The sequence below is a fragment of the Colletotrichum acutatum genome (genome assembly GCF_030867785.1).
Source record: "Colletotrichum acutatum strain CBS 112980 chromosome Unknown BDZ83scaffold_268, whole genome shotgun sequence".
Lineage (NCBI taxonomy): Eukaryota > Fungi > Ascomycota > Sordariomycetes > Glomerellales > Glomerellaceae > Colletotrichum > Colletotrichum acutatum.
The window spans coordinates 1-27990 of NW_026849262.1; the positions used below are offsets into that span (position 1 = coordinate 1).

At 50.3% G+C, this 27990-nt stretch overlaps 13 protein-coding genes across 13 annotated transcripts; 5 read left to right on the forward strand and 8 right to left on the reverse strand.

The window, feature by feature from the left end:
• Positions 1-10: 10 nt before the first annotated feature.
• BDZ83DRAFT_644655 (uncharacterized protein) lies at positions 11-1225 on the forward strand (the record flags this gene model as incomplete). Its single annotated transcript, XM_060509767.1, has 1 exon — positions 11-1225. A coding segment is annotated over one exon (1215 nt), but the record flags the coding sequence as incomplete, so codon positions are not given.
• Positions 1226-1765: 540 nt separating this feature from the next.
• On the reverse strand, positions 1766-2517 carry BDZ83DRAFT_772227 (uncharacterized protein; the record flags this gene model as incomplete). The annotated part of the gene is made up of 1 exon (XM_060515377.1): positions 1766-2517. The coding sequence occupies one exon, from the start codon at positions 2515-2517 to the stop codon at positions 1906-1908; it is 612 nt and encodes a 203-aa protein (XP_060357388.1). The 3' UTR covers positions 1766-1905.
• A 5840-nt stretch (positions 2518-8357) lies between these two features.
• On the forward strand, positions 8358-10536 carry BDZ83DRAFT_758796 (multicopper oxidase; the record flags this gene model as incomplete). Its single annotated transcript, XM_060515093.1, has 4 exons — positions 8358-8440; positions 8518-9074; positions 9327-10125; positions 10188-10536. 4 exons carry the CDS (start codon positions 8358-8360, stop codon positions 10534-10536), a joined length of 1788 nt encoding a protein of 595 aa, XP_060357389.1.
• A 130-nt stretch (positions 10537-10666) lies between these two features.
• BDZ83DRAFT_644660 (uncharacterized protein) lies at positions 10667-12114 on the reverse strand. Its single transcript, XM_060509768.1, has 3 exons — positions 11963-12114; positions 11549-11897; positions 10667-11474 (listed from the first exon to the last, which is right to left on the reverse strand). The coding sequence occupies exons 1-3, from the start codon at positions 12018-12020 to the stop codon at positions 10775-10777; spliced, it is 1107 nt and encodes a 368-aa protein (XP_060357390.1). The 5' UTR covers positions 12021-12114; the 3' UTR covers positions 10667-10774.
• A 495-nt stretch (positions 12115-12609) lies between these two features.
• BDZ83DRAFT_595031 (uncharacterized protein) lies at positions 12610-13449 on the reverse strand (the record flags this gene model as incomplete). Its single annotated transcript, XM_060506756.1, has 2 exons — positions 12610-13010; positions 13071-13449. The coding sequence occupies 2 exons, from the start codon at positions 13447-13449 to the stop codon at positions 12610-12612; spliced, it is 780 nt and encodes a 259-aa protein (XP_060357391.1).
• Positions 13450-14389: 940 nt separating this feature from the next.
• On the forward strand, positions 14390-15298 carry BDZ83DRAFT_595028 (uncharacterized protein; the record flags this gene model as incomplete). The annotated part of the gene is made up of 1 exon (XM_060506755.1): positions 14390-15298. One exon carries the CDS (start codon positions 14390-14392, stop codon positions 15296-15298), a length of 909 nt encoding a protein of 302 aa, XP_060357392.1.
• A 106-nt stretch (positions 15299-15404) lies between these two features.
• Positions 15405-16427, reverse strand: BDZ83DRAFT_595016 (xylose isomerase-like protein; the record flags this gene model as incomplete). Its single annotated transcript, XM_060506754.1, has 1 exon — positions 15405-16427. One exon carries the CDS (start codon positions 16425-16427, stop codon positions 15405-15407), a length of 1023 nt encoding a protein of 340 aa, XP_060357393.1.
• A 310-nt stretch (positions 16428-16737) lies between these two features.
• Positions 16738-18728, reverse strand: BDZ83DRAFT_758800 (uncharacterized protein; the record flags this gene model as incomplete). The annotated part of the gene is made up of 2 exons (XM_060515094.1): positions 16738-16831; positions 16891-18728. The coding sequence occupies 2 exons, from the start codon at positions 18726-18728 to the stop codon at positions 16738-16740; spliced, it is 1932 nt and encodes a 643-aa protein (XP_060357394.1).
• A 15-nt stretch (positions 18729-18743) lies between these two features.
• BDZ83DRAFT_535287 (uncharacterized protein) lies at positions 18744-18902 on the reverse strand (the record flags this gene model as incomplete). Its single annotated transcript, XM_060503349.1, has 1 exon — positions 18744-18902. A coding segment is annotated over one exon (159 nt), but the record flags the coding sequence as incomplete, so codon positions are not given.
• Positions 18903-19891: 989 nt separating this feature from the next.
• On the reverse strand, positions 19892-22713 carry BDZ83DRAFT_745891 (uncharacterized protein; the record flags this gene model as incomplete). The annotated part of the gene is given in 9 exon segments (XM_060513197.1): positions 19892-20113; positions 20123-20172; positions 20206-20300; positions 20319-20355; positions 20418-20621; positions 20672-20704; positions 20764-20940; positions 20997-21243; positions 21296-22713. Coding segments are annotated over 9 exon segments (2175 nt in total). The 5' UTR covers positions 22406-22713.
• Positions 22714-23353: 640 nt separating this feature from the next.
• BDZ83DRAFT_644669 (uncharacterized protein) lies at positions 23354-25822 on the forward strand. The gene is made up of 5 exons (XM_060509769.1): positions 23354-23647; positions 23713-23826; positions 23887-24208; positions 24288-25074; positions 25140-25822. The coding sequence occupies exons 1-5, from the start codon at positions 23508-23510 to the stop codon at positions 25748-25750; spliced, it is 1974 nt and encodes a 657-aa protein (XP_060357397.1). The 5' UTR covers positions 23354-23507; the 3' UTR covers positions 25751-25822.
• On the reverse strand, positions 25823-26603 carry BDZ83DRAFT_644673 (dehydroquinase class II; the record flags this gene model as incomplete). Its single annotated transcript, XM_060509770.1, has 1 exon — positions 25823-26603. Exon 1 carries the CDS (start codon positions 26269-26271, stop codon positions 25825-25827), a length of 447 nt encoding a protein of 148 aa, XP_060357398.1. The 5' UTR covers positions 26272-26603.
• A 225-nt stretch (positions 26604-26828) lies between these two features.
• Positions 26829-27708, forward strand: BDZ83DRAFT_758803 (uncharacterized protein; the record flags this gene model as incomplete). The annotated part of the gene is made up of 3 exons (XM_060515095.1): positions 26829-26956; positions 27021-27336; positions 27622-27708. The coding sequence occupies 3 exons, from the start codon at positions 26829-26831 to the stop codon at positions 27706-27708; spliced, it is 531 nt and encodes a 176-aa protein (XP_060357399.1).
• Positions 27709-27990: the final 282 nt, after the last annotated feature.

A 27990-nucleotide genomic window follows, 5' to 3' on the forward strand; every position in this document is an offset into this window, starting at 1 on the left:
CGCTTTTAGTTCGCTACTGGGTTACGTTGGGGGACAAGCTGCTACCAGCGCAATCTTCGAGAGGTTTCTTTGGCCTCAGCGACATTTCTCATCGTTTTCCATTTACGACATGCCGCGACTAGCATGTTTGTACTCTATGGCAGGCCCTATTGGGTCAATAGCTCTCGAGGTTGTCGACACTGCATATAAGAATGGACTCTTTAGCGGGGCTGTACAAGGCCATATGCTTGGAACACATTTTTACCGCGACCTCGAATGGACCTATATACTGCACGCCCGCGGAGGGGAATCTGAGAGGGAATCGCAAATTCGAAACTGCCTTTGGGTCCAGGCCCTACTCAACATGCCTCTTCCAACCATCAAAGAGCCCACAATCCGACAGCCAAATGACACCGAGAGTGGCAAAGTCACTTCGGAAGAAAAGACAAAACCGGTGCGCGCAAGAGTCGCCGTTAGCCACTTAGTGCTCTCAAAAGCTACAGACGAAGACATTGGTAACTCCAAGATCTCTTTCATTTCGGAAGAGATTAAGCGTGTTGATCTGCTCTGCTTGGTGGAGATTATTCTGACTGAATGTGTTGGCATCGGCATCATGATCTGCGTAGCTGCAATCACTGGCTCGCTGTGGAGCATCATCTTCATTATACCGCTCGTCCTTCGAATTATCGGCACCTTATTCGCCCTTGATCGTGAGGGTCTAAATTTTTTTCCAAACACAATCGACGATGAACAGACACGGGACTGGGAGATAAATTGCCCAGCAATCGAAGGAAAATTCATGTTAATCACCGGTCCGCCCTCTATCGTCAACCAGTTCTTTCGCCATTACGGACATCCTGTGCGAAATCGATTCCGCGAGGTCATCCAGCTAGCAGTCGTCATTGCCTTCGGGACTTATTTCCCAGTGGGCCTCCTTTGTCAAGTTACCTGGATGCCTGTTTTCGTACAGTACATCTGGACAGTTTGGCAAGTCTGGCAAGTCTTGGTCATGCATTTTGATCGATATACCCAAAGAGGGACCAGCCGCACGACCACAGATGCCGCCATCGCAGCGAAGCTGTTCAAGAACTTTCAGACCAGCGACTCTGATAGAGTTTTCGGAAGCGCTATCCTGTTTGGGCAGAGAAGAAATGGACCTGCTGTTGTAAAAGCTAGTCTATCATTGACAGTGGCGGATAGCTATGCAGATGGAAAGAAGTTCTTGAAAAGCAAGGTTCGAAAATAATGTAAGGAAAGGAGACCCTGGAACCTTTTACATCTACTGTCGTTGGCTCTTCTTTTTCAGAGTTTTCTTGTGGACTTCTTTTCTTGAAACGTGAATTGCACATATAACTGCCGAGAGACCAGAATTCAGAATAGCGAAGAGGCAGTTAAGAAAAGGGACCTGATCAATTGTGTATAAAGCCACGATTTATCTAATGTACAGAACGCCTTCTTCACTATCAAGACTTTTCCAAGGCTCGCATTACGGAAATAAAAAATCCACAACATCAACGATTCCTGAAAAACGGTCAATTTCAAGGACAAGAAACTGCTTCCCGAGATGTCGAATCAGAGCCGCAACTGTCGCTAGGTTACTGGTGATGGCTGAGAGCCTAAGGACTGTCTTGGCTGTCTTGTATCATCACACAGTTGTAATATCTTGAAGCCTAGCGCCCACATCAGGGTTTGATATGGCATGTAGGCTACAAATTGACGAAGCAGAAATCACAACTAAACAAATCAGTCGGCATCTGAACCTTTGTGTGAGAGATCTGTAGGGCGGAAACTTACTTGGCAGCTTTGACAACGGAACATGAGAAGTAGTGATCCTAGTCCACTGATGTTACATTGATAGTGTAATTCACCCTTCATCCTCTCCCTGTATAGATTATGTCCATACATAGAGGGCTTTTCGTCATTGTATTATCGCGCTTGGCAATCATCAGTGTCGATATCGTCACGTTCATTGTCATAGATTTCATCGGTGTACATCTGGGTTTTTAGCCTCGTTGTTGTGTGATACGCTGGGGTTCCTTCAAGGAGTATCGGCTGAGAAGCGAAATTGTTTTCTTGGTCGTGCATGTCGTGATAAATTAGCTGAATTAGATCATCTTCTAAGTACTCCAAGAGGCCCTTGGCGCCAATGTGTGTTGTGTTCTCCCACCAGAAGTCGGCATTGTCGAAAGTGTCGCAGTCAAGGCCATCCTCATACTCGACAGTATCTGACTCTTGATATATGTTCAGCATGTTGCGATTCTCTTTGAGCCTACTCGAAGCATCCAAGGTGCACAAGGTCGCTTCTCCAACTCCCTTCTCACCAGAGACATCTGCGGGCCATGAGTCTGCAAATGCTGTTCGCACACTAGAGGTGGAGAGATTGAAATTCACTTCAAGGGATTCATCTGCTGCTTCCACGAACTTGTCAAGAAACTCTCTCATTGACAGCGACGCAGGGTAGTAGAGAGTGACGTGGATCAAAGTGCGGCTGGAATCATCTTCATCCACCATGTGGCCAGACAAGATCCCTTCCCACATGATCGGAAAGAAGTCAAAGTATGACACCTAGTCAATCTCTTGTTCTTCTTCGTTTTCCGCGGAAGAAGTCACAGAATTATCGTCACTGGACCAGTCTCGGTCACTCCCAGCATATTCCGAGTCGGTCCTTTCAGCGTATGTGCACTCAGAAATCATCCTCTGATGGGAGACGAATGAGGGCTCGGCACCAATTGTACTCTTTGGAGGACTGGCTTCCTGAACGTAGTCGTCCCCATTGGTACGTGCGTCTTGGGTATGCGAGGCTTGATAGGATTGAAAGACTTTTCTGCCGAATTCACAGAAGGGGGTCTCGTGATCGAGCTGAGATGTGAAGGTGCTTTTTCGGGCAAAGCAAAGTCCAATTTGGCCCGTTGTGTTTCGAAGTGGTATGGCTTTATTGATGATACCATTGAGCGGAAGTGATCCTGTAAGACAAGTTGAATGAGCTGGTCCGACGTTATTCGCAAACGGCCAATGACCATGTTCAGCCAGAGCTGAGATAATGGAGCCTTTGATCGTGGAGCCTGAGTGAAAGAGTCCATCAGTTGTCCGACAATGCCTGATGTGACAAGGTGTCGTTTTTGAAATAATAGAGCACGACCTACCGGCTTTGTCCATCATGGTAGTCGATGTTTCTTGGGAAGAATTTTGCACAGCTGTTGACTTCAGAAGACGGAGGCTTGCAGAGGGTAAACCTCATCGCTGGAGAATAGGATTGTGTAGATGTAATAGTCCGGTTCCTTCGGCTTGCTGATACGATGGAGTAGTGAGGGAAAAGGCTGATAGGTAATCCTAGATTGATACAATACTGCTCCTTGCCATTAAGCAAGGAAATCTCGACGCAGAAATTGAGATGAGGACGAGGATAGAAGTAAGGAGGTATCACGCGGGACTAGATTCGCAATTGACGCAAGATCCCGCTTCTGATAACAGTGATGTGAAAGAAGAAAAGCTCGGCCAAATCACGCAGAGGGCGCGTTGAGGCCTGCAGATGCCGTGGCAACAACCCCACGGGCCAATTTGCCTCTGATATCACGTGTAATGGCCAAGGTACAATTGCGGCGAAGCTGAAGTCAATCAAAACGGTGAAAGAGGAAGTCGATTAAAGTGTTAAGTCAAGCACAAGACGGAATTGGTAAGTTAAAGGTGGAGTTGCTATGGGCCATCTGGAGGAAAGAGTTGCCCAAAGCGCAGCTCGGCTTCCTCTTGATATTTCCTAATGAGGAAAAAGTAGCTGGCCACTTCAACTTCACCTTGGACCAAGTCAACAGTTGTGGGTCTCTCACAATACAACTAAAGGATACTCTAGGCACCAGTTATTGCTTTAGTACCTGGCGCGTCGGCATCTCTACACTTCACGTTAATATACTCTGCTCCGGTGGCCACCTCGAGAGCTTTACTGCTTCACGCGGCGCCTTTTCTCATCCTGATAGACAGGCTCTAACATTTCGTACTTTTGGAGATCTTCCCTTTTACCACCCACTGCATCGCCGCGACTTTCCCGCGACTTGTCACGCGACTTTTCTCCAGCTTCCGCCGTGATCAGCCCAATACCACTTGGTCCCCCATAAGCTACCTACCAGTAACCTATTGGCGCAGTCTTTTACTAGTTCTCGACACTGGAAGACATCTGATAGAGTCTTCTACGAATCTTGTCCATCAAATTTTACTCCAAGTCTCGAGTCCGCGAGAATTGTCTGCCGTTATTTGCGTCGTCGCCAAAGCACGCCAAGATCCGTCGCGTGACGTAGACCTATCTCTCCCAAGTAAATTGATTCTCTCCTCGCTGCAACCAGCTGGACTTCAACAAATACTGATGACAGCAGAATCCAGAATGGGCTTCTTTCGCCGCATTTTTGCCTTCTTGGAAGAAGGCCCACGCCATGCCTCATCCAAGAGCAAGCCAAGCCGAAGTCTTATTAGGGCCGCTGTCACCCTCAACAACATAAGTCGTAAGCCATCTTCCAACAGCTTCCGAGACGAAACAGTGGCTTCCAACAGCCTCGTGGCTACTCGAGGCCACGCGGTCACTTGCGAAAGCTGCTCTGAATCTGTCTCGCAGCATTCTGTGACTGGCATAGTCCGAATTGACAACCAACTTGGCGTCCTGGACGATGTCATTGACCTTGAGCAGGAGAAGCAGTTGGAGATTTGTGTTTTGAGATGCAGACATCCATCCACAACGACAATCCACTCCTCCATCGAGTCCACCACCCCCAAGGTTCACGAGGCTGCCTAGTGGACGCGCTTCAAGAGCCAGGAGGGCCTACGATCTTCGTCATTGGGATCAAAAACTACCACGACTTCGCCCTTCAGCGCCAATAGCTCGAACAAGGCAAACTTCCTCGCTCATCGAAGCATCTCTGGCTTGGAGTCTTTTCCGCTGCTTGATCCGAGTTCTGGTCGCACAGTTAAGAGCAAGCAGAAGGTTTTTGGCCTTGCCGATCTGTACCAGAGCCAGGCAGTCCCTCCTGTCGAGCCTCTTACTACTAAGACAGAGAGGCGACGAATCAGACAAATCTCGGTCTCTCATGTATCTACTATCAGCTCAAGCTCCCTTGGTAGACTATGTGATCTGGATGAGAACGTGTTCGTCAAGTTCCCGTCTTTCGAGCAGGCTGGGGTGAAGCAGCTCAATGAACTCCTCGAGCATGAGAGCCGCTTTGCTAAGTACCATGAAGGGGATGAAGATGATGATGAGTGGGGCATCGAGTGCGACGGCATTGACGAAGTTGCGGCCTCGTCGAAGAGACACCCCAACATAGTCGACATCGAGAAGTACGCCGGTGACAGTGTGATTCAACAGATCTATGACGATCTTCCCGAGGTCGAGAATGCCGATTTCAAGACTGCCAAGAAGTCGGCTCGCAACTTGCGATTTGGCAACTATACCACCGGCAAGTATGTGAAGATCAATTGGGAGCAGAATGATGGCGCGCCGAAGCCGCAGAAGAAGCCGGGCAAGTTGGTTGCTGGCCTCCTTCGCAAGGCCGTCGGTCTCTTCTTTCCGAAAACTACCTAATCTGCCCTGTCCCTTACCGCCGAGCAGCCATTTGACTTCTGTCATTCCCTTGGAGATGAAAAACTAGGTACACGAAGATCACGGGGCCAAAGGTAACAGAACTTCAGAGAACTAGACTATAGCAACATGCTAATGTGTATAAGGTTTTTAGACAACTTCAAGCGTCTTTCTGGGTTCTTCTATTTTTGTGAATGTTGGGTGCACTGTTCTGCAGCTTTCGAACTGTGCACACATTGACATATCGATGCACGGCGAATTTGTTATTTCTGGTGGCTCGTCGGTGATTGCGTGAAGTAATCCAAAGATATAGATTAATGGTAGATTATGCTACGGTAGAAAGTTTCGTTTGGTTGTTTGTGATGGCTTTCGACCTGCTTTCTGGGGTTTTGTTTGGTCGTTAATTTGCCGTATTCGCGGCTTTAGCATTTCTATCGTGTTATTGGACTTTGTCTACGTTTACGTAGTGAGAGCGGAAATGGTAGTATCAAGGCTGGTTTTTCTTTTTCTCACCGCAAGAGGTTATCCCGATAAAAGCAACAACTTTGTGCAATACAAAATTTCTTCGCGAGTCAACGTCAACGAGCCCGTGGACTTTTAGCTGCCCAGCCTCCTGGAAATCCATGACACGCTTGTGGTCAGATTGTGCTTGAGTCGTAGACCGCTGGTGTCAGTCGCAAACCATACATTATTCTCATCTGACTAGACCTCAATGAGAAATCGGCGATGCTAGTGCTAGACCAAAGTAAGCTTCGGCGTTTGTGCCTGGCGCTAATCTAGATCAACAATCGCCAATGGAGGAAATAGCTTCGATGAGTTTTAGCCTTTGCAGAAGTTCAAGTCGTCGTCATCATCTTCAGGGCGCCGCCATCGAGTCAATCTCTCCCGTAAGTGCACGCCACAAAGGGCTGCAGCCAAACTCAGCGATGCTTGCCATCCGTTCTTCCTCGTACGTATCCGTACCAGGACTCGGCGTCATCCGAGCCTCTGGAACGGACTGTCGCATAGGCTTGCAGTTGCTTCGACGCACAACTGCAGTTCTGCATCGTCTCTGTGACAACCACTTAGCCGCATCGCAATTCTTATTTGAGATCATTCGATGCAGTACCGGGTTGCCGGCACCTAAGGGATCCTGAGAGGTGCGTGATCGATGCGCTTCGATATGACAGGATTTCCGAGGCGGTGCAGCCTAGCGCAGGGGGGATTATCCTCGTTAGCTTGGCTAGCGCAGAGACTCCGCGACTTAGAAGACGGGATGTGGATGGTCAATATCGCATGTCTTAGGTCATCTCCATGAATCACGTTGACCTCTAAATATGTTCTCTACTATTCGTGGGGATCTGACGTGTCAGCAGCTGAGCAAATCTCTTGTTGGCAATAAAGAATGGAGTCGAAGGGAAGTTTCTACTGTGAAAGCTTTCGGTAGTTCGTTTCTAAAGATTACAATTACGCAATCCGATGTTGGACGCGTTTCCCCCACCGTATTGGATTAGCTCGAGGTCAAAACTCGGACGCAGAGACACTTGAGCCGCTGCAAAGCCAAAGCTGCCCCTGAGCTTCGACGCCAGAAGAGGAAGAAACCCGGCCGGCACGAAAGAAAACATGGTTCTGCTCTTAGCGTTCCCCACCAGTTAATGACAGTTTTCTGATGTTTTGAGATGGACTTTATTTCTCTATCCACTCTGGACTAGCTCGGCCCTCCGGATCTCCGTTTAGAAGTTTCAGGGTGCTGTTCGTCGTTCTCGTCCTCGGCTTGGATGACAGCCAGCGTTTCGTTTGTACGAGAAACTCCATCTGCTGCACCATCCATAGCTGCATGTGCCACGATTGGTGATCTCGCAGTCTACGAAAATACGGCACCTCGCACCGAGGTTTCCCAGCTACAGACCGAGAGCCTCGAATTTGCCTTTGCTTTGAGTCAGACGAAGGATCTGTTGCCATATGAATCTGAATGGCCCGTGTGCGAACAACACACGTGCGGCAACCGCGAGTACGTAGCTGACCACACAAACTCTATCCAAGCCAGCCGCAGAACAACGCTCACGCCACACCCGCTCTACGACCAAATGGTGGCTCACCTGAAGCTCTGAAGTGGGACTCCTGATAGTATCTGACTCTTGCCAGGTCAGCGAGTATGGTCCGATGGTGCTGCTGCCTGACCCCGTCCGCCGAGTCACGAGAGAGCCAAAAGCTGGACGGCAGAGTTCTTCTCGGTATCGTTGATGGGCATGACGCCCGTAGGATCATCCGACGAGCAAGTCGCCGGAACCTTCAGAACCTGCAGTCCATAATTGGAAACGAGGTCAAAAGTTCGTATCAATTAAGCTCATCGGCATCGCAGAAGTTACCAAAGTCTCGGCCTCAACTCTGCCGGCACGGGGTCGCACGTTGACACTAGAACAACAGGGACCTGGCTAGTAGCTTGCACCATTCTTAGACAATGGGTGAGATGCTAGCGCGGACATGTGCCGTCAAGGAGCACCAGTGCTGATGCAGATCGGGTTAAGCCCTTCAGCCTCAGCATAGCAACCCGGATAGGCTTCCCGAGTCCGTCTCTGCCTACGGGCGAGATCAACGATGATCAACGGGGGGTTCTACAGTACTGAGATACTGTACCCCAGCCGTTGAAGAAAGTCCGTCTCGTTTTTAGATATTGGCTAACTAAACTCGAGCCTCCTTCGAGGAGTATATAGCTCAAACCTGCTCACCCTCAACTCTTTCTTGGCTTTTGGGATCATCAGCAGTCACTCACTTAGACATCTGACAACAGTCTTTTCACACACATTCGTTTCTTACTTTACCGAAAAGGTTAGCTGCCAAGATGGTCGCCATCAAAGGCATGGGAGGCGTCCTTGGCTGGTTGTTCTCAATCCAAGCGTCTCTGAGCCAAGACAAGACCAACGGGTAAGACAACTTCCTCAGCACAACTTGGCTGCATTCTCAATGGAATGTCATCTCAACTAACCTGAACCCTCATGCAGAAAATCTCCTCTTGGCACTTTGAATGCTGCCAAGCTGCCGCTCTTTATGAGAAATAACCCTCTCCCTAACGGCTTTCCCTGGGGCAAGCTTTCCGCCGACGGCACCAACTACTACAAAGAATGGCCCAACACCGGCGTCACCCGCAAATACGACTTCACCGTCAGCCGCGGTGTGATCGCTCCCGATGGCTACGAGCGCAAGGTCCTGCTCGTGAACGGTGCCTTCCCAGGCCCTACTATCGAGGCCAACTGGGGTGACTGGATCGAGGTGACGGTCACCAACAACATCACCGATGGCCCTGAGGGAACCGCGCTCCACTGGCACGGATTCAGACAGCAGAACACCCAGTGGGAAGATGGCGTCCCGGCTATCTCTCAATGCCCGATTGCTCCCGCCAAGACCTACACTTACAGGTTCCAGGCGACTCTGTACGGAACTACTTGGTATCACTCTCACTACTCCTCTCAATATGCTGGTGGCTTGTTCGGACCCATGGTTATCTATGGTCCTGCTAAGTCTCAGCCTGAGATTGATCTTGGCCCTATTATGCTCTCTGGTAAGTTGATATTGTGCAATTCTTCCTCCAATAGCTACAGTGTCTTCGGCGATGGATGGCTGCCAATGGCTGTTCCGTAGTCGGCCAGCCATGCGCTCTTTTACCGGGCCCGGTGACGGAGGTGTGGGTTCCCGGGGCTGGTTCCCGAGTCCAATCGCAACCCCGGCTTCGAGGTGGAGCTACGCGGACAGCCGAATGCAACGCCCGCAATGATCACCACTTCAGAAGAATGAAGCCGCTAACGTCTCCCAGATTGGTACCACAAGCAATACTTCGATCTCATTGAGGAAATCTTGCAAGTCAATGGCAGTGGTTTGGTCTTTTCTGACAACAACCTGATCAACGGCAAGGGTAACTTCAATTGCTCCACCGTTGCGACCGGAGATAACACCAAGTGCACCAACAATGCCGGTATCTCCAAGTTCAAGTTCCAAACCGGCAAGACCCACCGTCTCCGTCTCATCAACTCCGGTGCCGAGGGTACCCAGCGCTTCTCCATCGACGGACACACTCTCACCGTTATTGCCAACGACTTCGTTGAGGTCGAGCCCTATGACACAAAGGTCGTCACCCTTGGTATCGGCCAGCGAACCGACGTCCTCGTCAAGGCCAACGCCGATAACAGCAACCCCAGAGGTGCCTACTGGATGCGCAGCAACATCACCAGCTGCAGTCTGACCACCCAGCCCCTCGCCCTTGCTGCCGTCTACTACGACTTGGCCGACCAGTCCAAGGCGCCTACTAGCAGTGCCTGGAACGTTCCTGACCCCGGTACCTGCGTCAACGATGACCTCGCTCTTACCAAGCCCGTCATGAAGCTTAAGCCGGCCAATGTCCCTGTCACCAGAACCATGGAGATCAAGGTCTTCCGCAATGACTCTGGTATTGTTCAGTGGTCGCTTGGTGGCGTTGACTTCCGCGGCAACTTCAACGACCCCACGCTTCTTCAGGTCAACAAGGGTGATTTGACTTTCGACAACGACTGGAACGTCCAGAACTTTGCCAACAATGGCAGCGTCCGCATTGTCGTCAGCAATAACAGCCCCGCAGCGTAAGTCAATTCCCCATGTCTCTTTCCTCGAAAGATAGGCACATTAACTAATACTTCGGCAGTCACCCCATGCATCTCCACGGTTTCAACATGTACATCCTCCACGAGGGTGACGGCCTGACTTGGGACGGAACCATCACCAACCCCGAGAATCCCCAGCGCCGCGACGTCCAGCAGGTTCGTGCCGGCGGCCATATGGTCATGCAGTTCGACTCCAACGAGAACCCTGGTGTCTGGCCCTTCCACTGCCACATTGCCTGGCACGCGTCCGCCGGTCTCTTCTCCCAGTTGCTGGTTCAGCCCGAGAAGGTCAAGCAGCTCCGCATTCCTTCCGCCGTCGCTGATGTATGCAAGGATTGGTCTGCCTGGACCCAGAGGAACATCCCTGAGGTCATTGACAGCGGTCAGTAGATCTGAACCTATTTTATTTCTTCGTCTATAGTATCCACGGTGTACTGGTAGCATGTATTTTTCTTGGTTGTGTATTATTCGGTTATTGGCAGGTTCATAGATTTCACATCTGGGTACTTTAGTCTGTACATTATCCCGCTAGAAGAATTCAAATGAATCATACAACATGTGTGAATGGCTTCGATGGTTCGAACTACCATTGTCACCGCAGCCGAGATCGCTTCAGAAGCCTGAGTGCCTATAACCTCAAATGTTCTATCAATTGTCTGGCGTTATTCAAAAGAGCGAGACAGCTAGGCTGTCGATCATCTGATCCACAGAACGACTGATAGCAAGGTGGGCAGTCAGGTGCAGGCGGCGTGTGATGCCATCGCCGTTGACGCTGCTCCATGAGGTCAAAGAATCCCGTAAGGTACTTATTATCCTTCTGACCCTCGGCGCCAAAGATTTCCGATCTCACGATGTTTCGCATAATTTTGCCCCATTCTGATGGTGATACCTCTACCGAGAACAGGCTTGGCGCGCTTGTGGACGACGGTGCTCCATAGGCCGATGAACCCGGTAATGCGCCGTGGATTCCAAGGCGCTTCTTTTCTCCGGCCTCTGTCGCTCTAGTCTCTTCTGTCGAGATCGATGCAAGCATTCTCTTGTACGACTCTGTAAGACAAAGACAGAGAACGCCAAGTAGAGCAGCGTTCTGTATGATTGAGAAGTAGCGGCGCGGGCATCTTTGACAATTCAGAACTTGTAAAGCCGGCTCAAAGGTATTACGGAGTAGCGCAAAGTCATCTGGTGCGACAAGATGTTCTTTCACCCGAAGGTGCTCGAGCAAGAGATACAATACTGAAAGACAAGCGCAATTATCTGTCGTTTGCTGATTGTCTGAGGTCAGGGGAGGGAAGGCTGCGAGACCTTCCGACGCAAGATCTTGACTGGGCCTGGATTCATCAAATACACCGTCAGCGAACTTGACGTTCAGTAGGCTGGGGGTAGTAAGATGATAGAATCATACCCTTGATTATCTTCCAAGTCAATGAGATCTGGGTGGATCGCATGAGTCTCCGGATTGAGAGGGGAGCTGATTTGCGGGCTTGTTGACCTGAGAAGTGCGTCAATTTCTCGCGTATTGCTGTTCCCAGAGTCTGAAGCAGCGTCTGTATGAACAGGAGAGAGTAACCTGGTCGAAGCATTCCGCCGGGGCAGTATCCGTTCCCGACGGATTGGTTGGGACGATTGGGGACGGGCACGACGTGATGTCGGCCTACCCATTGGCTTGTGGGGAGAATAATAGCATTCCCGATCGGAGGATCTGCATTTGGAGCAGATTGGACGTTCGCCTGTGCATTTGATCTTTTTTACTCCTGGGGATACACTTGACGTTAATACATTTCATGTCATTTCATAGGGGTCAGGGCCCACTACGTACGGCAAGCCTCGCATGATGCTCGAAGGCCTGATCCTCCAATGGGCAAATTTGGAGCCATGATGTACCAATGGACTTGCACTGTGAACTCGGATGTGTATGTTTCCGGGCAAGAGATGCACGAACAACGAGCTGAGGAAAGTTGAGCAATGACGATTGATATGAAAAGACCAGGAACTCGACAGATTAAACAAAGCCACGGAGGGTTTCCAAGTGGTCTGTGCTATCGGAGACTTTAGTCCATAATGATTGGTCCATAGTGTCCGATCGATCCACCTCCACGGAGGGTGTTCCGTTCCCCGCTCCCAAAGTAGCATCCCGTGCCCAAGGCGATCGTAGATCATCAGGCAAGCCGGCATGGCCGGCTGGCTTTTACTCGAACAAACTCCAAAGTATTGCCCTATTCACGGTACCCTTCTCGAACGTAAAACGATATTAGGCATTCATACATGTGGTTGCGCTAATTTTACAGTCTCATTCTAATGATCTGTCGCAGTGGTGAGATGGGTATTGGTATCTTTTACAGTCCGACGGGCTCTACGTTAAGAAGCCATGTTATTACAAATTATTCCAGCCAACTGCTGGATTTAGGTACTTGAAACTCAGAATGCCATCCTCCACATCACCTCCACATCACTTCCTGCCAGTGGTTACGCACTCAGTTCAGGCCTTCGCAAGATGTCTGACACGCCCTCACGGAATAGCAGCATTGCGTAAAGACTGTGAAACCGCAATAGGAGGCCGGACAGGTGTTGATTTCGAGTCGGGTTGCAAGCTGTTGATTCATAGACGATTCTGACGTTTGCTGGGTTTTCGGGCCTCCTGACAATGCTAAACCGATGAGCGCCTGCAAATTGGCTGTTATCTTTTCCGAAGACAAAGTCGACGCTGCTTTCTGTTTCCGGCTCCGCTTGTGACTCTTTGGGGTCGATGAGCTTGATATAGCCGAGTTGGAACGTGCCAAAGACCACCGAGTGCACTGGCGGGAGCTTTTCGCATGAAAAATCTTGAGATTTCCATATCTGGTTTGACATTGAAATCGAATTGAGTCCTATCATCAAGTCAGAAACTCGGTCACTCCTGACAGGAGGTTGCGAGATGGGCGACTCACCAGCGTAGGACACAAAAGACGGCCGTGCCGTCTGCAGCAGACGTCTCTCAATTGCCAAAACCTTCCCCGCAAAGAACCCACGGGCGAAAGTCGCCAATAACACCTCGTCGCTCAGTTCTCTTGCGTTCTCAGGCAGCTCCATATCCATAGCCAGCTTGTCTGCTGATGAGACATGTCCTCTGGGATTTACTAGAGTCTTGAGAGTGTGCGATTGTCTGAAGTGTTCTGAAAGGCCACTACTAGAGACGATCCGTCGCGTGTCGACCGCCCTGATACTTGTGTAGACCTCCCAACCGTGTTTTATGAGTAAGGCGCATGGGATCGCTGCTGCCAGGGCGAGGGCGTGACGCCCGCCGATGTATCGCAGACCAAGGGCCATCTGAGGCACTCGTAGGCAAGGTTATAATAATGAGGTGAAATGCGAGAGTTGAACAGCTTTAGCTGGCCAAGTCGTGGGTTTACAATATTGATGTTACCTCGAGTCTGGGCGTGCAATTAAGTATGGCAGATATTCAGAAGCTGACCTGTCAGACGAAAACAGCCCGCGATCGGTTCCCGCCGGCTTTACCCGCGCTCAGTTCTCAGCCCTTGATGCTAACGCCATCCAGCCTAACTGCGCTTTTTGGCGAGCAAAAGTCCGAATTTGTTGGTCCCTAAGTATGAATATGAACAGACCATCTTGTTAAAAACTGGTCACCTATTCTGGCATACATCAATAAGATGACTCAACCTGTCTCATGCAGCATTTCTGGTCTCGGGATTGTCTTGTAGGGCATAGATTTAGTGCTTCCCCCACCAAGTTCAGCGCTGGAGACGGAAACCGCAATATGGACTGGTGGCCAGCATGGACTTTTGAGACCGAGACTGCCGTGTGTTTCATTGCCTAGTGGGAATAGACATAGCATCATACTTTAGGCGAACATCAATGAGATGGAAAACTTCATTTCCCTGGTTCAATGGCCCGGCACTGGTAGACCTTCTGAATTGAACAAAGCAACTCCTCCAGCCACTGTCTTTGCTCCACATTGCCCAACATGGAGAACTCTGGGGCTGTTCCAGCAGGGACCTTAACTGTCAACATAGCGGCTAAGGTCTCACCCGCCAGGGGCAGCTCACATGGACACTGTTGAAGCTTCTCAGCGCGGGGCTCATGTTTGACCAGGACTTACCTTACTTTATGCGACGTCTACAAATTTAGCAACGATTGTAGGCACCTTGTTTCTATAAGTAAACTGTGCTCATCGTATTCACAGCTTTCTCACAGAGCATCGTATCTAATCATAACCAAACTCACACTTAATCTACTTCAGCCAGCCAAAATGTCATCAACAGACGAGAAAACGCTCCACCTAGTAGGCATCGGCGTAGGCCACTCAATCGCGCCCCCGATGCACAACGCCATCGCCAAATCCCTCTCCCTTCCCTGGACCTTCCACGCAACCGAATGCAACACAATCGAAGACCTCATCCTCCTGGCGCGCAAAGACTCAACAGCAGGCCTCGTCGTCACGATGCCCTACAAGAACACAGTCATGCCCCGCCTCGATGCCCTGGATCCCCTCGCCACCACGATCGGCGCCTGCAATAACGTCTACCGCAACCCGTCAGACCCGGCGAAGCTGAGGGGCACAAACACAGATTGGCTGGGTGTGAAGGGGTGTCTTCTCGAAAAGGGGGAGGGGCGAAGTCCGGTGGAAGGAAAACCTGCGTTGATTGTGGGTGCTGGCGGCGCAAGTCGTGCTGCGGTCTATGCTCTGCATACATACTTCAAGGCCTCTGTGATATACGTCTTAAATAGAGATGATGGAGAAGTATCTGATCTCCAGCGCGATGCCCAACGTCTATCCCCTGGCCCCAAGATTGTTCACGTCAAAGAAGGGGAGTCGAAGACGCTGGAGACACCGTACTACGTGGTCGGAACGGTCCCCGATTTTGAGCCTACATCGGCGTCTGAGTTGGCGGTAAGAGCATCTTTGGAGGACTTCCTTTCACGGCCGGAGAGGGGGGTCTTGTTAGATATGTGCTTTAAGCCGCGACGGACGCGCATGATCAAGCTAGCGGAGAGTCTCGGGTGGCCTTCGGTGGAGGGAACGCATGTTATCGGGTACCAGATCGAGGAGCAGTGGAACCTTTGGGCTGGAGAAGAGAGAGTGAAGAGCTTGGATAAGGATGCAGCGTGGAGGGTTTTATTGGAGGCGGCTGACAATAGTCCAGGGATCAACTTCTAAGCAAGTTGACGTCCATGTCATGAAGAATTGAGATTCTGCTTGAAAAGAAGGGAATGCCAGTCAAGAGTGACATGCTCGTGGAATATACTGCTAATCACACGGAACTTCAATTCAAGTTGAATCGCTTGACCAGCTTCTTCCAGGCTTCGATGCCTCTTTGCGCATGCTCCTCAGGCACTTCCTTATGTTCTTCCGCCATCGTTCGCGAGAAAAGTTCCATCGACACCCACCCCTTATACCCAAGCCCCTCAATCAGGGTGCGGGCAACTTCATCAACCGGCAAATAAGCCCCGCGATCCGTCTCATACATGTACGTTCTCGCATTCCTCGACCACATCATCCGCGATGGATTACCATCCACGTGCAAAGGATGGCCTTTTACGAGAGGTTGTTCCATCCGCTCGGCGTCAACAACCTGGATGTAAAACAACTTTTCCAAGTCGACGCTCTGTACCAATCTCTCCATTGATGCCTTCAAGTCCGCGTCTGCGTTGGGGGTCTTCCCGGACGGAGATGCCGGATCACCCCAGACGCGTCCAGCGATGTTGAAGGTGTCGAGGCAGAGGCCGAAGTTCCGGCGGTCGACAAGCGTGGCAACCTCCCAGGACTTCTCCCACGTGTCGACATGCGTGCTCCAGCATAAACTCTCGTACGCAAACCGGATTGGCGGGTCTTCCTTGAGACCCAGATCTGCGAGTTCGACTAAATCGGCAACGATGACATCCATGTCACCAGTTAGCTGGTCGGCGGGGAGGAAGTTTGCGGGGATCTGGATTGTGTTGGTCCCCAGGGTCTTGGCCAGCTTGAACCACAGCTTGATCTTCTCGATGAGTCGGGCATGTTGATCTCTGTCCAAAAGACCTTCGTAAAATAGGAACGGCTGTAGACCGATGATTGTGATCTTTAGCTCGTCAAGTACCTTGCGGATATGCTCTGCGGCGGAAAAAAGGTGCTCCGGGGTAGGCTGATCGACATCATGGAGCTTTTTGGCAACATATTCGAGGTCCTCGTAGAAGATCTCAATGCCCTCGAATCCGTACTTTGCTGCCTCGGCGGCCTTCTTGTCAAAGTCGTGGGCCCAGGCGCGACCAAGGGACGCAGAGAGTATGGCGGGTCGGAAAACAGTCATGGTGGGACGTGGCGACGGTGACGAGTGTGGTTTGAGGTGAGAGATCGGGTATCGTCGTGGTCAACAAAGCCCGTATCAAGACCATAATCATTCGAGACTGTTGGTTCGGTGCCGAATGATCAATCATCCCTCAATGCTATTGACCCCGCACTTTACATCACCCAAAGTTAGTAAGCTATGCCAGACCCGGGTGATGTCAAAGATGGCAGTTCAAGAAGGCGGCTAAGCGTAGTTCCGGTCTATACCATTGGCGTCTACTGCAGATTCCGCAACTCCGAAGGATTTAATCGGTTTGATTGAAGATCAAAATTTACCCAGGCTCTTGGTCAAAGAATGACTGGATATCCGTCGCTATGTCGCCTACAACTCCGAGATGCCGCATGAACTCTGGTGGATTTGCCGACCTATTTCCATTTGTTAGATACCGAGTCAAAGATGGTACTGAAGATATTCACGCATTTACCAATCAGCTGAGTCGAGATCGGCGAGACTCATGAAAAGTTCACCGCCGATGTTCTCCGTCGCAGTGTCCATCAGTTGACTGAAGCTTACTTGCGCTTCTGGCTGAAATTGCCGAAGGTCCGTTTGATGCACAGGTATGTAATCTGCTATGGCTTCCATTGTCGCTGGCTCGCTTTCGGCGATTTCACTGCGAGACATTGTAGAAAGGCTGTGTCTCCGGGAAATCCTCTTCTGAGCATCAGAAAGGGCAGTCTTTAGGGGTTGCAGATCCCCAGGAGGTCTTCCAAGTCCCTGAGTGTTACTCATTCGGTAGTCGCAAGCGGTTTCGAGGCTAGTGAGGAAGACTACTGATGTCGGAGGCATGCGAAATGTCTTGGTGGTGTCGAGAAGTTTAAGAAGAGATTGCTCCTGAACAAGTATTTCCGAGGATCCCTTGCTTGGTACTCCATATGGTGTGCCCTTAAGGCGTTGCACTTTTGTCCTAAGAGTCTCGGAAATACTAGCACAAGCAAGGCGAAGATGCGTATCCTGGGGCGAAGTCACGACATCATGCTGGTTTCCACAGTCCGGCAAATGATGCTTCCTCCATTCTTCAAAGTCTCTGATGATATGGTAACAACGACCAATATTGTCGCTTCCCATCTCAAGTCTCATGACGTCATTTAGAATGCCAACAAGGAGGAAGAAGGAATTGAACATGCTCAATACCAGTCCTGGTACGTGACTCGGCGGCTGCGCCTGGTCGTCCAAATCTTTTGAATGCCACGGCTCCCATTCTTCCATGGACTCTGTGGCAAGCAGACCAAAGCGCTGTGCGTCCGAGGAGTCGAGATATGGCCGTGACTTTGCCAAGCTTGCGATGAGCGTGTCAAGGACAAAGACACACATAAGTGTTCGCCCTGTGCCCTCGTCTTTGTGCAAGGACCCGTCCACAGTCGCAGCAAGAAACGACATGACAGCTGAATATGTGGCTTGACCGATTGCGAGCCACGCGGCTCCATTGTCTTTCTCTTCCAGTCTAATAAGTGCGACGATGAGTAGGGCCCGTATGTGACCGATCTTATACTTTCCATTGTCTTTGGCCAAAATATCTGTCGCTGACTCGAGGAAGACCTTTGAAAGCTCCAAAGATCCCGACTGCCGCAAAGAATAGGCCATGACTGTCCAGAGAAAACATAGATCTCCGTTGTGAATAGCATTGGATGGGTTGGCATCCTTATCGCTGTTGGCTTTGAGGTAAACCAATCGCAAAAGATCGTGCTTCTGAACCATGGGTAGCCACGAATGAGTGTTGGCGAAGTACACATCCAGTAGTTGTGCCCAATTTGGAGGTACCTGCGGTGGGCAGGTATGGCGTTGTGGTGTTGGGGCCTGTGACATGGCCAAGGCATTCCCTGGGAAAGTCGGTTGAAAGGAATAGAGTGAGAGAGTCGAATCGACGTCTTGTTTCGCCAGAGTGATCGTTCCAGCCGGTGAGCAGTCGGGTTGGCTGACGTTGGTATATGTGGGAGTTATCATGTCCAGTCCATCGTCAACAATCGAGATCTGGTCTGCTGAGACTTTGGCTGCGACTTTGATGGCCTCCCTGATGCCTAACTCAAACTTCTTGAAGGCTTCGCCGTCTTCGAGGCTTTCTGAAGGTTCATCGACGGAAAGAAGTCTCTCCACTGTCTTCGAAGTGGTGCTCGTCCTCCAAGACTCCGCCAGTATATCAGTGATATCCGTATTGGAAGAAATCAGCTGATTTAAATCCAGTAATCCAAACTTAGGTCGTCGATCTTCACCATCGAGTACCGCAGCCAGCCAGTCATCAACGTCGTCGATAGTGTTGACTATCATGCCGAGAAGTAGCTCGAGAGCTCGTACATATCCGGTGCGCAGCCCACGTTTCTTCGCAGGACCGTAGCTACAGCTACGCCCGATGCTCAGGCACGAATTGCACGACGGGCGGATTCCATCGCATCGGTCCTTACGTCTTCGACATTCGTTGCAGGCTCGGGTAACGCGCAATCTGACCTTGCATCGGGCCGTTCTTCCTTCATCGGATCCTTCTGTAGCGTCTGTCTTGGTCTTTTTCGTTCGTCGCGGGGTCGTTGGTGATAGGCCGTCATCGTCCTTGCCCCTAGATCGTCGCTTGGGTGGACAGGAGACCATCTTACCAGCGTACTTGGTGTGATTGGGAACAGTACCGTAGCAACATTGAATTGACTATTCAATGAAGACAGTCATAGGAACCACTCTCAACAATTAAGGTAGAATCCTCGCGGTGTTTCGTAGTATACAAAGTAACAAAAGGCACATGGACAGAATGCGTGTTCATAGCCCCACTAGCTGCATGTACTTACTAAGGAAATGCGTCAAGGGAGGTATGCAATACGGCAATAAGCTGCCGTGCTGTCTTGCAACCAAACTTCCCTAATTGCATGCATAGAACAAAGGCAAAACGACTGACGTTCATCTTATAATCTGCTCATGAGTACGCTCAAAAACCAGCTATGAACTATTCGAGTCTGATTATAGTGTCCTAGGCAGGGAGATACTTGCTCATGTTTGAAGTGTTTTGCACGTTTCTCTCGACCACTGTAGACAATATTCTAACAAACAGCATACGTGAGTGTCCGATCTCAGGCGGCTAAGATCTTTGCCGCCAAGATTGCCCACTTTGGCAACCAAATCAATCTTACTGGTTGCTGCAATTTTCATAATTCTGAGTGGTCGTGGGGTTTGAACCTTATGAGCATAAGGATAGAACTGATCATCTAATTACATACTTCCTCTTGCCAATCCGGGAAGAGCAGTGACATACAGCGCTTCCATATCCCACCGGCCACAATAGAGAGCTGTGAGATTACAGAGGAATCCAGAGTGTGGAATCACGGCGAGCTCAAATTTGTTCCAGCTGTAGCGAAAAATAACGAATGAAAGTATTTGAACCTATTGTAGTCGCGGATCGCAAGTTCCGTCTAATTTCCTTTCTTTTCTACGTTCCAAGAGTCGTTCCTCTACGCAGCTGAATGCGCCCGCTCCCCCTCAGTGGAGTCCTTGATACTGTCCAGATAGGATCGGAAGGACTTATTCATTTCCATCACATCCTTGAAGTGCTCAGCCTCCACAATGATCTCCTGCGTCTGATCGTAGTCCGAGGCTTCTTTAGCCTCATACTCTGCAAGCGCGATAGCTGTCTGAAAAGCGTTGCGAATCTCACGACCGTTCCAATCCGTGTACTCAAGCACATCGGGTGTCTTCAAGAACTTCTTAGCGCCATTGCTAATGCGAATTGCCCCTTTTCGCTCGCGGTTGAGCTTCGCAAGAAGACTATCCCAAATCTTTTCACGTCGCGCACCATCGAGCGGATCGAAACCGATGACAGCGTGGACACGAGACATGAAGGCGTCATCAATATGGCCGACCCTGTTGGTCGTGAGAAACAGAAGACCTCCAAAGTACTCTATCTTTCGTAAGAAGGCTTTTACATGCGACAGTCAGTATGAGTCACGCACACGCATCGCGCCTATGATGTAAACGTACCCGAGACGATTGCGTTGCGTTCAATGTCCTTCTTCTCACGCCGCTCGAGGAAGACGTCACACTCGTCTATGAGAAGGATAGCGCGCCATTTGTCGGCCATCTTGAACCACCTGGTCAGTTCCTCCTCTACAGACGCATCCTGGGTGCGCAAATCCGATATCGTGAGACTGATCAATGGCTGTCTCTTCCGCATAGCAATCGATTCTAATCTTGTCAGAAGTGCAACATAGCCATCTGCAAAGACTCACACATACCAACTGTGTAAGTTTTTCCTACACCAGGGGGCCCTGGGAAAGGGCATTAGCATCTATCTTGAGCTCACACTATGAATAACGACTGTTCTTACCGTGAAGAAGGATGACGACTCCTTCGCCCTTGTTCTTGATGTAGTCTGCTGACCAGGGCTTCGCGGTCAATTGGCGTTCGGCTAGAGCCTTGATAATCTTCAGTTTTTCACCACTAACGATCGCTTCGGGTACTTCCTCCTGTACCAAGTCTTGGATGCTTCCAACATGTGCCGAGACTATTCACTGTTAGTAGATTAGATCTAGACAACTCGGGCGAGGCGGTGTTTGATACCCCAAGTCTTCGCCGGAAGAGTGAAGCCAGGTACGACTGGACAAGTGATAAATTTGTGAGCTGCTGTCACTGGATCTCTCGAATCTTTCGTGGGATCAAGCCATAGGGGCTGCAATACGCCCAAATGACCGTTTGTTGGCCTTGCCTGATCAGGTGCAGGTTCCGGGACCAAATCGAAACTCCAATCATCTTCATCAAAACTTGGGCTTTGATCACCATATGCATTGAGAATGATCTTCCCCTTGTACTGCTTTGGTGTCAGACTTTCGGCCGTTTAGGTATGAAGAGTAATCGCATACCTTGATCCTCTTTTTGCTCATCAACTCGCCATCGTAATGGGCATATTCGTGCCCTCTCCAGAGCATGTCACAGATCTGATCACCACGAGTCTCGAATTCCTTCTTTCGCTCACCCTTAAGATACTCCTCTGGGAAAATGTCCAGCTGTCCCACCTTCTTCTCGCCTTCGAACTTAGGAATGTCGATGGTATTGGTCACAGTGACCAGTGTTCCATAAGACCAATGCATCGCCAGGAACCAGATCTTCACTTTCCATCGTTCGGGAAGATTGTCTTCTGCGTCCGGGGCGCATTTTTTGGCATCTTCGACAATACATCCTAACCACTGGCGATCCCACTTGCAATAACTTTGCGAACCAGGTCGTAGCAAATACCATAAGTCATCCCAAGTTGTTGTGGGCGAGTCTTGTCCCAACCGTCTCTGCATCGGTTCGAGCCGACTTTTGACGATTGGATTCAGATACTCAAGCAACACGCCCAAGTGCTTCATTTTAGTCTGTCGATCATCCGTGACCAATTTTGGTGAATCCTCCTGAGAGGCATAGATCTGGCCCAATTTCTCCCAGTTGTGCAGCAGAACTCCGTAAGGTTCATGGATTGTGATCGTCTCTCCGGTCAGATTTTGCCCCGGATAATAGTCGACGATGTCGCGGATCAGCTCGGATAAGCACGGGGAATGAACGATGATGCGGGAACTTCCGATCCCTCGTATGGCCTTGTCGCTCATTGTTTCTTTCTTAATCATGCCGATTTCGTGATTCCTTTCAATGGATTGCTTTATGTCACTCCTGAGCCCAACGTTCATGTTGGTGACGACCTCAATTACAGGCTTGGCTTTCTCGTCGTGCGGAGGGACCTGGGACGGAAATGGCTCATCCTGGGAGTAGTCAAAGTTCTGACCGTTATGGTTGTAACAGGACGCCGTGTAACGTATTCTTGATGGCTTCCGAGGAGGCTCGGTCTCCTTTATCGTGTCTTGGGGAGAGATGTCATTATTTCCCATCGCCTCAGCCTCTGGTTTATCTGGGTTACCTGACGCTGAGTCGTTCATTGGGAGGTCGTGAGTAGGCATGACTGCGTCTATGTTTGTGACAGTCGCTATTGCCGACATTGTTCCAAGTTCAGGATGCTGTGGGGGATGACGACTTAAGAGGTGCGTCTACCTACTTAGCTGCTATTTTACGTGGAAATAGAGCGCCGAAGCAATAATTATACCCAGACAACGCATCTTATATCCTTATGATCCCCGTGATTTCCGGAACAGCTTTATGTTGTGTCCCTGCGATGTCGCCTGTCTCCATCCCTAATCCATGCCCCGGAAGGGTGGGTTTCGAGACGCCGAGAGCAACCACCTTGCGCTATTACCAGTAGCCCACTAACCCAAAGCGAAAACCATTGTAGACGCAGATGAGATTTCACAAAATGTGGCAGATGATCTCATTGGCTTAGTCCAGGATTTCCACACTGACAGGCTGCGGGGGTAGCTGCAAATATACTCTTTTAGAATTTTGCCAACAACCAAGTGTCAGCCTGCCTCGATGAAGTCGACAATCCCTGTTGCTTATTGGCTTATACCACTCATCGGTTGCCAATATATCGGTATGAGCGGCAAATGTCAAGCAGGCTCGCTACGCTAAGTAGGCTTACTGCAGAGCGAGTATTGGCCCGGTGAGACGAGGATCTCCGTCTCTGCAAATGATAGGCGCCTGACCCTGCCAATTTTTGATGTAGCAGAGGGGTTGTACCCGTTGGATAAGCAGATGACGCCGTCGAGGAGGTCGACGATGGTCTTTTTCTTGCACACCTCACTTGGTACAAATTGGTATTATTAAAACCGGCGTTCGGCTCTGGGGCCTATTAGTCCCTTTGTCTCACCCGCCCTTGACATAGAAACCGTTAGTGCGATACAATGCTGATACTTGTTGATCTTTGCGAACCACGCTCACATTGTACTCTGCGGCATTTCGGGCTACCACACCAGTTTTGGGAACCATCCGCCACAGCATCCTGAGAGCATCTTGTTCGTGGCATTGAACTGAGTGAGGCCTCAGCCTGATCTATTTTTAGCACTCCGATAGCAAACACCAGCAGCAGCTGCCCAGATAGTTTGCTTGCACGAAGTCATGTCTGACCTTTCCTTCTTTTTTGGTAGGTTAAACACGCTCCTTTCCTCTTTATGGCCCTCCAACGTTTCTAGGAATGCCGCATAATCAATGGTTTTGATTCCATCTCGAGCGGAAGTAACTCCCGCTGCCATGATATCTCAGAACGCCAAAGCAGCAGAGCCTGCTTTGCAAATGGTGCGTCGGTACACTGACCAGATGCAGCGAGAGAGCACTTGTGGCAATTTACCGTAAGAACATGTAAACAAAATATTCATCGCCCTCTTTCCTGACATATCATTCTTTGACATTCTAGACAAGCCCTGGCTACAAAAGTAGACTCAGAGAGACGAGATGAAGCCATTGGGAGAACCATTCCTGAGGTTTCGGCCCTAGAGTCGTTGGAAATCTACCAAGGCACGAGCTTAGGGTAAGGTTTGTCGAGAGCTCCATGCTAATTATCACTTTGTTCTAATGATGCTACATGAAGAGAAATCACCTTGCACGAGACCATTCTCTTGACAGGCATATCTCGGGAGCTAGAGACGCAGTGGCCCAAGGTCGTCAAATCGTTACCGAAACATGAGAGGGGTAACATTCCCTCCCAACCGGATATTCGAATGTTCGGTAGACTTTTCAGTCAAGCGCAGGATAAACTCAATGCGAAATCGAGTACAAGGTCTGGCAAGATCAAGTCTTGGTTTGTCGGAGTGGCGGAAACTATCAATAGCCACAAATATTTGCTCAAACTTCTACCTGAAGGAGACAAATACACTTCGGTCTTGGTTGGCTCTTTCACAGTGCTGATCCAGGTATGATTGTCTCTTTCAAGTTTCCATTCACCCGCATCTATTTAGATTGGAGCAATCGAAGATTGCTAATGAACAATAGGTTGCGGTGACGTACAGTGACACTGCAGAAAATGTATCCGAATGCCTAGAGCGCCTTTCAAGCCAAGTGTCGCTTCTCAGAAACGCTCTCGGGGCAAATTCCCGTCGCCAGTATATTAGGTGGCAAGTCAGCAAGTTCTATTGCCACTTGTTCCGATTTCTCGTACTCATTTTGACCGAGTGGCTTTCATCCTCCTCAAAACGCTTCTTTAACAGTTTCGGAGACGGTCTCTTAAGTGCCTGCGATACAGCAGTTAGGAAGATGACGGCGTGCAAAGATGATATCATGCATAGCATTATTCTCATTCAGCAGAGTACAATCGAGGACATGAATGCAAAGCTTGACCGACTCGGAAGTCTTGTTCAGGCCAGTTTGGTTGGCGCTGCTGTCGATCGATCCAGACCATGCGACGCCCCAAGGATTTCTTCACTAACCGAGGTGCCGCCATTCAAGAGTTTACCACAAAGTCACGATACTGACGCAAAATGTGGAAAAAAAGAAGATACCGTGCCTGAAAGTTCTGACCAGCGATGCCATTCTAGTGATGGCAAGGGAAAAGTTGTTGAGCCGGAGGTCCTTGAAGATGAACTCAGCGACGAGAACGATCTATGGACATTGGAAACAATGCAGGAGCTCCTAGAGCACTTGGAGACATTCCATCAGGTTGCCCAAATTGCATCTTTGACGTCCCCGCTGAAGCAAGTGTACGTGAGTGCAGAGATGCGAGCTGAACTCGTGAAGATGGTCTCTTCGAGGCGATCAGCAGCTCTCTGGATTGCAGGCCCGGGTGAGTGATCCCCCTTTCTTACATCCTAGAAAGAGATTATCTGGCTAATTCTCATCAACGTTGAGACGACGACGAATCGCCCTCGCACGCGACTTTGCTAGCAGCTCAAATGGTTCACGATTTCAGTCAGCTGAATATTCCCACCCTCTGTCACTTCATCCATCGACCTAAAAGCGCATCTCTGGACCGCGAGCGAGCGCTCTTAGAGATGGTGTACTCCCTAGTCTACCAGATATCACGGACTCTTCCTGAGCATGCGCATTTCGAGGCAGGTGTTGTCGAAAAGGTCAAATTGCTGCCAGCTGTCCCACAGACTCGTTCCGAAGTGACCCGCAGCTTAGCTCCAGCGGTCAACTTACTCGAGTCCTTGTTGGAGAATCTCCCTCCGCTGTTGTTCTGCGTCGTAGACGGGTTTCAGCTTCTTGTGAGACAGTCGAACTCTCCGGAGATGAAAGCTGCCTCCAAGCAGTTCGTCACTTGTATCTGCGAGGCAGCGACACGCCAGCTCACAGACCAGCCGTCGATTTTCAAATCGCTGTGGACCACGGATGGGCCCTGCAGGGACTTACAGCAAGCTAGAAGGAGCCGAATTTTGGCATATTTGGGATACGAGGATGATGAGGAATTTGAGTCAATGGCTCTTCGCGGTAGAGAAATGTCGCCGCTGACAGAGTAGTAACTTTTCCTTCCAGCCAAATCTAGGTCCAACGGTTGGGAGGTGGTTTGACATATTTATTTGATCGAATTTATCTATGCCTTGGGCTTGATGTTCTTAACGGCATGATCAATCGCGTACCCATATCCATGAATTCCCAACCCCATAATAACCGCCACCGCCTTGTCACTCAAGTAGCTGTGATGTCTGAAGCTCTCTCTCGCATGTGTATTGCTAATGTGCAGCTCGATGAAGGGGATATCAACACCCAGCAGCGCGTCGCGGATGGCGACGCTCGTGTGTGTGTAGGCGGCCGGGTTGATGATGATGACGTCGACGTTGCCCCGCGCCGCGTGTATGCGCTCGACGATGGCGCCTTCGGTGTTGGATTGGAAGGATTGCAGGTCTGCGCCGAGGGACTTTGCGTGTTCTTTTGACTGTGTCTCGAGCTGGGAGAGTGTGGTTGAGCCGTAAATGTGCGGCTCGCGTGTGCCAAGGAGGTTCAGGTTGGGGCCGTTGATGAGGAGGATTGACTTTGCCATTGTGATTGCTGTTCTGGACACTTTGTGGTGTTTTTAAAGGTTTGTTCGCCTGGATTGTAGGACAGGTGTAATAAGCTTCCTAGGATGAGCGCGTAGGCCAATTGATGATGTGTAGGAGTGTTCTCAAGCTTGCAAATGCAGATACAGTAGATGCAGGATCCAAAGATTTCAAGTAGTAATTACCTTGCAAATAAAAACTGGTTAAACACTTTCCCCAGGTTCCCCTCAAGTCGTCTCCGCGTGGACCGAGTCAAGCCCAAATCGCTCCGTGAATCGGTGCGGGGAAACAAGATGCGGGACCCCCGTGCCCCCGCGATCCCAACGCGGCAAAGTTTTCATCCGTTCGGCCTCTCACCAATGCACCGAGATGGAAGAGCCGGATAATGTGCCGAATAGCGAAGTGCTCACTAATACGATGGCCTCGCCATTAGCTTAGTCACTAACATGATGTCTTTTCCGGCATATGAGGTCTGCATCGCGGTAGATGGTCATGATTAAGCCCAGAATTTACAAGAAAGCCTCAGTAATAGTTCGACACATTGCGTGGTGATACGAACATGCCTGATTTACACAGTCTTCCTGCAGGGTCCCGTCCCGTCAATGCCATCCGCAACAACGGTCCAGATCACTTGGTCCTGGAAAGATTGAAGTTAAGAGAATTGGCAGAAGGATGGCCGTCCTATAGGTAAGAAATCGTGGTCAGAAGGCAACGTCTTTGCAGGCTGTAATTGACCAGCATTGATCTTCAGAGACGCCTGCGAATGGGAAAACTTCGAGTCCATCTTCCACCCAGGAGCCTACGTCTACACTACCTGGTCAGGCCGCGTTCCCTTCACAGACTTCATCGCAGCTTCTAAGGCGGGGATGGATAAGGGCGCCTTCATCATGCATCGCTGCCACGGCTGCAGCACAGATATCAACGCCGAGGGCACCAGAGCTGTGACCAAGCTCAAGGCGACAATTACACAGCGCTTCGATATTGACGGCGTCGAATTTGATGTGGAAGCCGACTGCCGCTTCTGCTTCTACTTCGAGAAAGTGGGAGACCGTTGGGGCGCGCGTCTGGTGCGGCATTGTTGTTGTTGTTGTTGTTGTTGTATTTAACGCCGTGGCGGCCGGGCTAGAGCCCTTACCGCAGACCTCCCGAAGGGTATATGGCGTGGAGGGCCGTGAGCCAAGGCTACCTACTCTACAGTACGTCGTCTCTTTACATCGTCCTCCAAATCATGCCTTGTGGCCACTACGCGTTCTGTCTGTCCCCGGTTCCCGCTGGTGCCCCAGTTTCATTCTTTCCCAAATCGTCCCTTGGAATCGGGAGGTTCTTTGTAGTCCGCACTCACATCTACCTAGGTGTGGATGCTGCTACCGCAGACAGATCTTCTGGAAGAAGTCCGTCACGCGGAGAAAGGCCTCGAAGCCTCGTGGGTCGGTGATTAATCTCTTGAAGTAGGCCTCGAGAGATCCCATAGGACCTATGGGCTCGGGCATACTGCGAGAGTGGAGGGTCGGCCACCGTTGCCTCCTCGCCAGCGTTAGTCGACAGTAGACCAGGTGGTCCACGTCTTTCGCCTCTCCACAAGAGCACATCATTAGAGCGTCGTCGTGGTTGAAACGTCGGTGATATTGCTCGAAGTCCCCGTGACCCGATCGTGCCGCCAGCAGGTGATGTAACGTAGCCCGCGGCAAGGCCAGTTCAGGAGGGCTGGACAGAGCTGCCTC